This window comes from Microtus ochrogaster, linkage group LG8 (genome assembly GCF_000317375.1).
Source record: "Microtus ochrogaster isolate Prairie Vole_2 linkage group LG8, MicOch1.0, whole genome shotgun sequence".
NCBI lineage: Eukaryota > Metazoa > Chordata > Mammalia > Rodentia > Cricetidae > Microtus > Microtus ochrogaster.
This window is the reverse complement of record NC_022033.1, coordinates 21,938,456-21,950,087: the sequence shown is the minus strand read 5'-3', so window position 1 is coordinate 21,950,087 and position 11,632 is coordinate 21,938,456. Positions and strand designations below refer to the sequence as shown.

At 42.4% G+C, this 11,632-nt stretch overlaps 1 protein-coding gene across 5 annotated transcripts in view; it reads left to right on the top strand.

The window, feature by feature from the left end:
• The window catches only part of Phf20 (PHD finger protein 20), a 111,876-nt gene that overhangs the window by 48,880 nt on the left and 51,364 nt on the right, over positions 1 to 11,632 (top strand). For all 5 annotated transcript variants that reach the window (XM_026787060.1, XM_005363049.3, XM_026787059.1 and 2 more), the window contains 2 exons: positions 4,973 to 5,144; positions 8,365 to 8,449. In XM_026787060.1, coding sequence (XP_026642861.1) covers positions 4,973 to 5,144; positions 8,365 to 8,449 — 257 coding nt within the window. The remainder of the gene's footprint in view (positions 1 to 4,972; positions 5,145 to 8,364; positions 8,450 to 11,632) is intronic.

Sequence of the window (11,632 nt, the reverse complement as noted above, 5' to 3'; positions counted from 1 at the left end):
TTACTGGGTCTTGAGGAAGGTTGTTTTCTAATTTTCTGAGAAATCGCCACACTGACATCCAAAGGGGTTGTACTAGCTTTTATTCCCACCAGCAATGCAGAAGTGTGGGGTTACAAAGGCAGTTCAGTGACTCATAGTTACATTTTGAAGCTGGACATTCCATCTTCCTTTTCCTGTCTGTGAATGGAACACTCACAACTCACCTGTTAATTCCTAGCCCTTCTAGCCTCCTTGCAGCTGTCCAATTGTTGAGGCTAAGCCTGATAAATTATTTGGTGAAAGCAGTTATTATCATTAATCTGGAGTTCAACCTGATATCTGAAGTTTAGTCAGCTACTGAGTTTAGTTTGCCTTGAGGGTGGGTGTGTGTGCGTGGGTATGGTTGTGTGTCAGAGCACGCATGTGTATGTTTTCTTTGGGGGCCTATAGTTTACTGACTACATCAAAGGCACTTAATAAAGCCCTGTGATTGATGAAACTAAGCTGTGCCCAAGGCAGGTAGCAACTGTGATCTTCTAAGTTCTACTGGATCAGTCTCTAATATTAAGTCCTACTGGGTCGATGTTTAAAATGGTCACTACTGCTTCCTGTTTTCTTGACACACAGATAGGTCCCCTCACCGAGGAGTGCATCTTGTCACTTATTTTTAATTTTTATTTTAAAAATATTTATTTATTTAATATTTTGTTTTTCAAGACAAGGTTTCTTTGTGTGTCCCTGGCTGTCCTGGAACTCACTCTGTAAAACCAGCCTGCCCTTGAACTCAGAGATCCACCTGCCTCAGTCTCCCTGCTGGAATTAAAGGTGTGCACCACTACTTCCTGGCTTTATTTTGTTTTTTATGGGTATGTGTGCACCTGAATGTGTTTTAAGCCAATGGAGGAGTCTGCAAGGTCAGAAGAGGTGCATTGGATCCCCTGGAACTGCAGTTCTAAGTTTCTACGTGCTCTTATCTGAGGGACAGTTTTTCTAGCACCTGTTCTGTCACAGAAGACAGAAGCACTTTCAGGAAAGTGTCCCTTGACTACTGTTGAGTTTCCTGGAGAGTTTCCTGTAGGTCTGTAAACAGTTGGAATACCCCAGCACAATACACTTTTCTTGTAATTCCAACACTTGAAATTTCAAGGCAGCCTGGCAATAGTATAAAACAACAACAGAAACATTTTCTCTATGAATTTGAGGCCAGCTTGGATCATTCCAGACCAGTTTAGTCTGCATAGTGATCTCTGTCTCAAAAAACAAAAATTTTACTTATGGTTGGAGAGATGGCTCAGTAGTCAAGAGACTGGCTGCTCTTCTGCAGGACCTGGGTTCAATCCTAGCATCGATATGGCAGCTAACAACTATAATTCCAGTTCAGGGCATCTAGTGCTAGTACTCTCTTCTGACATTCATGGGTACCAAGTGCATATGGTGCACATAGACAGATATGTGTGGGCAAAATCCCCATACACATACAATAAAAATAAATAAATTTATTTAATTACTTAAAAATTATGTATATATGCATGTGTCTGTGTGGATATGTGCACATGTGAATGAGTACAGGTGCTCTCAGAGTTCAGAAGGTATTGGAGCCTTTAGAGCTGGAGTTTCTGGAATGATGAGCCACCCAGTGTTGGTTCCGGGAACCAAAGTTGGGTCTTCTGCAAGAGCAGTATGAGCTTTTAACTGCTAAACCAGGTCTGCAGTGCCAGCAGAGTCTCATATAGCCCAGGCTGGTTTCCAGTTTGCTATATGTGTGGTTGAAGGAGACCTTGAATATTCTTATCTATCTCTAGGGTACTGCATTACAGACTCATGCTATCACATCCAGCTTTGTTTTGTTTAGAGACAGTATTTTCCTTTAAAACACTTTATTAAATTATTTATGAAAAAAATTATATTGCCAGGTGATGGTGGTGCACACCTTTAATCCCACCACTTAGGAGGCACAGGCAGGTGGATCTCTGTGAGTTAAAGGCCAACCTGGCCTACAAGAGCTAGTTCTAGGGATAGGCACCAAAACTACACAGTGAGAGCTGGGCAATAATGGCGCATGCCTTTAATCCCAGCACTTGGGAGGCAGAGGCAGGAGTATCTTTGTGAGTTTGAGGCCAACCTGGTCTACAAGAGCTAGTTCCAGGACAAGCACCAAAGCTACAGAGAAACCCTGTCTCAAAATAAAAAAAAAAGATAAAAACAAACAAAAATAATTTATGTTTGTGTGTACATGTCCACAGTGGTATACATGTGGAGGTCAGAGAACAACTTTCTGGAGTTGGCTCTCCTTCCATCATGTAGGTCTCAGGGATTGAATTCAGGGCATCAGGCTTCTTGGTGGCAGGCACCTTTACCTGCTGAGCTATCTCTCCAGACCAAGTCTTGCTTTGTATTTTATGCTGGCCTTAAACTTGCAGTGGTCCTCCTGCTCTAATTCTTCAGTGCTTGGATTACAGGTATATGCTACAGTACTAGCTTCTTTGGGTTGGGGTGGAGGTTGGGGGGCAGGCAGTATTTGGCTACATAGCTCCAGGCTGGGCTACAATCTTCTGCCTCATGAGTGCTTAGGATTACAGGAGAGTGCCACTATGATACTCAGCTTCTTTGAGTGTTTAAGCCCCAGAAAGATTGAACACAGGGAAACAGGCACTTACAAAACAGAAAGGATTGAAGTGGTGAGACTCAAGGAGGCTGTCCTTAGGGTCCCGATATGAGGGTCTATCACTGGAGCCTCGACAGCCAGGAAGCCATTATTGGCATTGCCACCCACACTACTGTCCTCTAACACTGAAGTAGCAACTGGTGGCCAGATATTTGCTATTGAAAAGCAGCGGCAGCCACATCCAGGAACTCCTTAGTGTTCTGGGATCAAAGGCCAAGCTATTGAGTCGGGAGCTACATTTTAACAAACTCTCCAATGATTTACTTGTGTGTGGTTGGTCTGCTCACACAACTATGGGTCATCTTGATTGCTTATTGGAAGGGAATGAAGGACTATTGTTTGTTTTCCCAACTCAATCAGGAAGGGTGGAATGGGGACTGAAAGAGCACATAGACCGAGTGAGCTACACTTCTGCATCCTCCAGATATGATTTACATATTCACCTGTTTTTAAATCTGTTTTTCTTTTTTCTCTTTTTTATTTTTTGTTTTTGATTCATATTCACCTTCTTTAAAAGCAAGTAATAGCATGTGTGATGGCACATGCCTTGGATCCCAGCACACTGGAGGCGTGGGTAGGGAGATCTCTGTGAGTTCAGGTCCAAGTCAGGGCTATTATGTAGTCCTGTTTCAGAAAAATAAATGAACAAAAACCATACAAGTAATAGAGCCTGTGAGATGATTCAGCCGCTCAAGGTACTTACCATCAAGTTTGACATCCTGAGTTCGGTTCATGGGATCCAAACACTGGAAGAACTGATTTCCAAAAGTTGTCCTTTGACATGCCCTGTGTGCTGTGGCATACATGAATATACACAATTAATACAATGTAATAACAAATTCAACACTTCATATAGCAGTACATCACGGGAGCTTTCTGCATCAGGGTCTGCAGAGTCATCTTTTTCTTTTCAGTATCTGCACAGAACTTCATTATATGGCTTTAAAATCTCAGGAACAACTTGACATGCTGGTACTCACATAATCCTTGCATTTGGAAAGCAGAGACAGGAGGATCAGGACGGTGATTTTTGGTGTTTAAAACTAATGTGGGCCCTGTCTCAGAAAACCAACCAAAACAAGCAAACAAAACTAAACAAAAACCTAACCTGGCCGGGCGGTGGTGGCGCACGCCTTTAATCCCAGCATTCAGGAGGCAGAGGCAGGCGGATCTCTGTGAGTTCAAGACCAGCCTGGTCTACAAGAGCTAGTTCCAGGACAGGCTCCAAAAACCATAGAGAAACCCTGTCTCGAACAAACCAAAAAAAAAAAAAAAAAAACCTAACCTGATGAGGCTGTGTTATAGTCTATGGGCACATCCTAATAGAACTAGGAGTTCACGTTTGCTTCTTGCCTCCTTATGCGCAGGCCCTGTGTATATGCCATCTCTTTTAACTGGTACCATAACCAACTTTACATGAGTGAACTCAGGCTCTGAAAGGTTAATAGTAGTCCATCAACTAAGAAAGAGATATTTTTAAAGATCTAAGTGTGTGTCCTTATCAGCATGCACATGGAGGTCAGAGGTGAACATTTGGAGTTTCTTCTCCTTCTAGTGTGGGTTCTGGGGGTGGAACTCATCAGCCTGTGTGGCAAGTGCTTTTACCATTCTGTTTGCTTCAGATTAAGACTTTTATTATTTATTGTTTGTTTATTTCTGAGATGGGTCTTCAGTCCAGGTTTCATGGGACTTCCTGGGACTTATGCCACTTCCTCCTTCTCCCCCTGTGAAGAACTGTAATTGCAGGTGTGCCTCAGCCTTGCCCCATGAGACGTGAATCCAAGTCTGCTGTCTTCTATACTTTATTTGACACAGCATCTCAAAGTATTAGGAGTGTTGTTTTTGTTTTTGTTTTGTGTCTTTTTGAGACGGGGGCCTTCAAGAAGCCCTGGCCTCAGATTTGCAGCAATCCCTTTACCTTAGCCCCCGAGTGCTGATGCTACAGGCTAGTTCTCATGCCTGACTTCAAAATGGCTAGACTTTGTGCTGGAGAGATGGCTCAGCAGTTAAGATAGCTCTTGCTGCTTTTCTAGAGAACCTGTGCTTGATTCCTTAGCACCTGTGTGGTGGCTTAGACCCATCTGTAACTCCAGTTCCAGAGAATCCCACTTCCTTTTGACCTTCATGGGCTCCACCAGGCACCCAAGTGGTACACAAACATATATACAGGCAAAAATCTGTACAAGTGAATAAATCTTTAAAAGCAAATTTCAAAATTCAAAAAGAACAGCAAAATGGGCAGCCTTAAATACTTTGTCTTATGCTCTGTGAAAAGAGAGTTGGTTGTTTTGGCAAGCATTTAGGTAATTTCTCTTTTTTCTCACTCAGGTATCCAGCTCACATTGAAGACATTGACTACGAAGAAGGGAAAGTTCTCATCCATTTCAAGCGCTGGAACCATCGTTACGATGAGTGGTTTTGCTGGGACAGTCCTTACCTCCGCCCTTTAGAGAAGATCCAGCTGAGGAAAGAGGGCTTGCACGAGGAGGATGGCTCTTCTGTGAGTAGTGAACCCGTGGAGTTCTGTAGTGTAGACTGCTGAGCCTCAGGCAGTGTGTGTGTCTGGTCTTTGCTCTCTAGTGGGCAAGTCAGAACCCACTGGTGAGCAATCCTTGGCTTGTGATGGTAACCATGTGCAGTCTAGTTTTTTCTTGTTTGATGCAATTGATGTGATAGAAGCTCACTTATATTGGATTCCATCCATATGAATAAGGTTTTATGTCTCTTTCAGAGAGCACCGTTTTCCTAGTATCTGAAGTACTATCGGGTTCGTAATAAGTCTTCAGGAAATATTTCTATAATAAACCAGGTACTCCTAGTACTTAGGAGGCCAAGGTTCATGGATTGCTGTGTGTTTGAGGCCAGCATGGGCTACAAAGTAAGACCTGGTTTTAAACACTCCCACACCTCCTCTGCCAGGAATGGTGATACATGCTTCTTTCTGATCCCAACCCTGAGAATGTGGAGGCAGAGGGGTATCAAGAGGTCAAGGACTCTGTCCAAAGAACCAAACCAAACCAAACCAAACCAGTGGCACTCATAACTCAGAGGCAGGACACTTTTACAGCTCGAGGCCACCCTGGTTTACATGGCAGGCTCCAGACCAACCAGAACTACATAATGAGACCCATCTTAAAACCAATAATAAATAAAACTAGCCCTCCACCAGACTGTGATATAATGAATGGATGATTGAAATCTAGAATATTGTATACTAGATAAGGTAGCCATGAAGACCCTTTGCTGTGCTAATCTCCAGTTATTTAAGTAGCCATTTTATATGTGGATCCTGAGCTTATTATACAGTCTTTTATTAGCCCTACAGAACTTGGATTTGATTGGACTGTTTTGGCTTTTCTAAATTTTTTTTACTGCTCCTGGAACTTTGACTGCCTTCAGAATGACGCACAAACCTTTACTTTTGTTTAAAACAGACATTGAGACATTTGTGGTAGCCCTTGCTTTGGGATCTGACTCAGCCTGGATTCTGGTTTCCATTCTAACCTCACTGAAGAACTTGAACTCTGGCTGGCCTTTTCGTTTTGCTTTTTTTTCCCCTTTGAAATTAGGGGAAATATTGAAATTGTTCAATATTGTTCCATTTGATCATTATGAATGTAAACTGTGTGCTGAGAGAACAGCACAAAATATGAAAGTTGCATAGCGCCTCCCTTGGGCCTGGCAGTAGTGTGGGTGGCATGAGATGCTGCAAATGCTGCTTCCTTGAAGAGGAAGTAGCCTTATTCCTCCCAGCTCCTGAACTAGGTATGTTCTCTGTTAGCACTGGTCTCTCAGATTCCCTTTCATCGTGAATGCCAGATAGTGGAAGATTATCTCAGTGCTGTCCTGTACTTGCCCAGTCTTCCTTGACTTAGACGCTCTTATGCTTCAGCCTTTTTATATAGTTTGTTTGTTTGTTTACTTATTTATTTATTTATTTAGTTTGTTGTTTGAGACAGGGTCTCACTATGTGGTCCTACCTATCCTGGAACTCACTATGTAGACCAGGCTGGCCATGAACTCACAGAGATCTGTCTGCTTCTGCTTTCCAACTGCTGGTTGGAAATTAAAGGTGCGTGTAACAATGCCCAGCTATTTTATTTTTTAACATTTATTTATTTCATTTTACGTATAAGGGGTTTGTATGCGTGTATGTATTTGATGCTTTTGGAGGTCAGAAGAAGGCATCAGATCTCTTGGAACTATAGTTTTTTTTTTTTCCTTTTGTTTTTTTTTGAGACAGAGTTTCTCTGTGTAGCTTTGGAGCCTGTCCTGGAACTAGCTCTTGTAGGCCAGGCTGGCCTCAGACTCACAGAGATCTGCCTGCCTCGGCCTTCAGAGTGCTGGGATTAAAGGCGTGTGCCACCACCGCCTGGCTCGGAACTATAGTTACAAAGATGGTTGTGAACCACTGTGTGGGTACTGGGAACCAAACTCAGGTCCTCTGCAAGAGAAGCAAATACTCTTTTTTTTTTTTTTTTTTTTTTGAACAGGGTTTTGCTGTGTAGCTGTCTGTCCTAGAACTTACTCTGTAGACCAGGCTGGCTTGAACTCACAGAGATCTACCTGCTTCTGCCTCTAAAATGTTTGGATTAAAGGTGTGCCACCACTGCCTGGCTGAAGCAAGTGCTCTTAACCCCTGAGTCGTCTCTCCAGCTTCCACCTTCTCGTATTTGGCTCTCTGTGCTCACCGTCATGTATCTCAATAGCCCATTCCAGGCCACTCTTGTTCGTGTGTGTGTGTGTGTATGTGTGTGTGTATACACTCATATATTCTCGTATGAGTGTTATATGTACTATGTGTGTGCTTTGTGCCTGAAGAGGCTAAAAGAGTTAAGACAGTTTTGAGCTTCTGTGTGGATGCTCATATACAAATCTCAGTCAGTTGCAAGAGCAGTAAGTGCTCATAACTGCTGAGCCATTTATCCAGCTCCAATTGTTATTATTTTTTAATTAAAAATTATATTTGTTTGTGCATGTATGATACACGTGCAGAAAAACTTTCAGGAGTTGATTTTTTTCCACATGTGGGTTCTGGGAATTGAATTTAGATTGTTGGGTTTGGGGGTAAGTGCCTTGACCTGCTGAGTCATCTTGACTAGCCCATTTTTTTTCATAATTTGTTGCTATTTTATTTATTTATTAATTTTTTAGTGATTTATTTAACTTTATTTTATGTGCATTGGTATAAAGATCTCCTGGAACTGGATTTACAGAGAATTGTGAGCTGCCATTTGGGTGCTGGTAATTGAACCCAGGTCCTCTACCTAACCATTGAGCCATCTTTCCAGTCCCTCCTTGTTGCTATTTTATTAAAATTATTTATTTATTTGTTTATTGGTTGACTAATTGTGTGTGTGCACTTATGCCACAGTATAGGTTTTAGGTGTCAGAGGACGACTTGCAGGAGTTGTCCCTTGTTCTAGCATGTGTGTTCCAAGGATAGAACTCAGGCTATCAGGCCTGGTCGCACTTGCCTCGTCCATTGAGCCATCTTGCCAGCCCTTTGTTCTTTTTTGAGAATTTTTCTGTGTGGCCAAGGCTGACTTCACAGTCCTGATCCTTCTGCCTTAGTGTTCCCAATGCCAAGATTGCTGGCTCTCATCACCATACCAGCCCTCCCTTACCACTCACACGCATCCAACTGCTTTTATGGATTGGGCTATATTGTGCACCTGTAGAATTGAGTTGGTAACTGGATATTTACTTTTTTTTTATAGGAATTTCAAATAAATGAGCAAGTGCTTGCTTGCTGGTCTGACTGTCGATTTTATCCAGCCAAAGTCACTGCTGTGAACAAGGATGGTAAGGTGTTACAGTTGCAGTTTTTTTCACTTCTGCTGTAGGGGAATTTTACAATATGAGTATTTGATAGTGTGTTAGTATTTATTGTCTAGGAATATTTTTTTATGTTAATCTGCCTGGCAGTAGGGCGAGATTATAAATGGAAAGAGAGCTAGATATGAAGGATAGATTTGCCCTAGGTTCAATCCCCAGCATCAGAAATAAAAGTGAGGGAGGGGGTTAATTCTTTGTTACTAAATTCCAGTCATTATTTCGTCAACCAATCACATTGGACTCTGATGAGAAGTCTGTGGGTCCATTCTGTCTAGAACTTCTTGATATTTTGGTGAAATAAACACCATTGTTTATTTTATTTATTAGTTAAAAGCTTGCAAATTAAATGGACACCAGCAAACATTTGAAAATATGCTTTGTGGATGCAAGGTGATTTAGAGTACTGGGATACAGAACCTTGAGTATCGTGGTTACTTTGCCAGAGTTTTGCACATGTGGGAATCCAGGGCAAGGACTTTGATCCAAAAACTTGCATTTTTTTGAGTGCAAGGAAGTGGTATGTGGAATAGTTTGCATGATCGGAAGCGACTTTGGGTCCATGTGGTGTCTCTTCCTTAGCATAGTCCAGCAGGGTGTCTGTGCTGTGGCCCTGATCTCTGGAGTGAATGTTTCTAGCAATCAGGGCCCTTCCCTATCAGGTCAAGAGACCAAAGATGTAGTTCACTAAGAGAGCCCTGATCTAGCATGCATGGGACCCTGGACCAATCCAAAGCACTGAAAGGAATAACAAATTAAAACAGAACAGAAAACCAACAACAGCCCACATTAGATTTTTTTGTTGTTGCTGTTTTTGAGACAGAATCTCACTATGAAGCTTCGGCTGGCTTGGATCACTATTTAGACCAGCCTGGCCTAGAACTCATAGAGATCCCTGTTTACTTTTACCTCCTGTGCTGGGATTAAAGTCATGTACACCATGCCTGGCCCACACTGGTTTTTCATTCCATGAAATTATTTAGCTGTTTATTCAGTACTCTGCCAAGTGTTGGATGATTAGGTTTTGTCTGAAAGAGGTTGACATTGTCTAAAGAAACCTCCAAAGCGAGGTTCCATCTTCTGAGCTATCTAAGTAGTTATTGATTTTTCCAGTTCAAATAAAGTCCATTTGGATAATTCCATCTTTCCCTGGGTTATGTTTTTTATTTATAAGCCTGTGTTCAAAATAACATCTCTGATTAGTGGTTTTCATAAATATCAACAGACAGCTTGTTTGGGGAAAAGCTCACATATTAAACCACTGCAAGTCCTCTTAGAAACAGACATAGTTGGTCAAGATGTATTCTGCCTCTCCAGATTCTTGTTTCCAAGATTTTCTTTCTTTCTTTACTATCTTTTGTAATCATGCATTCTTTAGGTTCATAAATGGCTGAAAAAACTATACAGTGATTAGTGCTGGTCAAGAAATGTTCTCCCCGCCAGTAAGATAGATGCGCTGGAGATACTCCCTTGGGGAACATCAGTCCTTCAGCTGGGATGAAAATTTGGGGGTGTTCCACGAGTCACTCCTTAGATAACAGCAAGAGTTAGCAGGAGCGTCTTTAATTCCCAAGATGGAATAGAGTGACTGGGATCAGATACACAACCAGGGAAGGGCAGATGGAGGAAGGGAATTTTAGGAGCTTTGTGGTGGTGATTGGGGGGGGGGCGTGATCTCTTAGAAGAGTAGAGGGTAGTTTCATAGAGGTCACAGAAGTCTTAGTACTGACAGTTTATGTCTAGTGTTTACAGAGCCCTGAACTTGGCATATGACAGCAAGCAAAAGACCTAGTAAGGCAGAACAAAGGGGCTGGAGGACAGTGCAGTTGCAGGGTGGTGCAGACAATCCTAGTAAGGATAAGAAGGGTGTGGGTGTGTGGGATGGCTGTGAAAACTTCTTGTAGTAATTATTTAAGGAATAAACATCATTGACTACATTATTGGCTATAACTAATTAGTTTTAGAAGGCTCTTAAATGGGGCAACTACAGTTGGGCATGGTGGCATGTGCCTGTAATTCAACATAGACTAGAGGATCCCAAGTTTGCAGTTAGCTTTGGGCTACATACGGAGTTAGAGGCCAGCCTGGGCTATACAGTAAGACTCAACACAGCACAACCAATTATATCAAACAATAGTAACAAGATAAATGGGGTAACTAAAGCATTGCAAATTTAAAAAGTCCTTTCTGTTGTTTCCTTATGAGTTCATATAATAGGAAGGAGAGTCGTCAGACCATGGGCTCCTGAAATGGTCATGGCCACTTTGGTGGATTGGTTTTGTAGCTCTGAATTAATTCCACCTGCTTCATTTACTCAGTTGCAGGACATGTTGACTGAGTGCAGATTTCTGCCAAGGCCTGTTTATGTTGCACTGCCAGTCTTGCTGGTTCTTGAGGCTCACTGGAAGAGGGCAAGAGGATATAGAGTAGACTAAATCCTGAAGTTATCAAGGCATGCTGGGAAAGCTGGCCTTGTGGGTGCTCAGATCTGTGCCTAGTTAGGAAGTAAAGACACTGATTTCTTTTCTGTGAGCTGTACCCCCCAGTCCACTGATTCTTAGGTGCTGTTTCCAGACTTAGCCTTTATGCTTGGGTCTGGCAGAATAAGTAGGTGATTCCTTCTTCATGCTGCTTCATTCTAGGCCTTATGGGCTTATTTGTCTTGTTTTGTTTTGAGAGCAGGTCTGGTTCTGGAACCTGTAGTACTTATTTCTCCAGCCTCAGCCTCCCAAATGCCAAGATTACAGGCATGTGTCATCTTGCCCCACATCTTCTGTCCTTCTCCCTGTTTGTCCATCTTTCTCTTTGTTTGTTTGGGGGGCTGGGATTAAATAAACCCAAGGCTTCATGCATGCCAGGACAGTGCTCTACCACCTTGACTTTCTTTTCATTCCTACCTTGGATTTTTCTACCTGCCTCAGTTGGTTTTTCTCAGTAGCCACAGGCCCTATAAGGAGGGGGCTCTCTGCTGCCAAGGTACCCTTTGATTCCCTTTAAGCTACTCTGTCTAGCCCGTAACGATAAGGGGAAGCTTATGCATTCATCTTTGGTTTAACTTTTTTCCCTTTTCCCTTTTCCCTTTTCCCTTTCCCCTTTTCCCTTTTCCCTTTCCCCTTTTCCCTTTTCCCTTTTCCCTTTTCCCTTTTCCCTTTT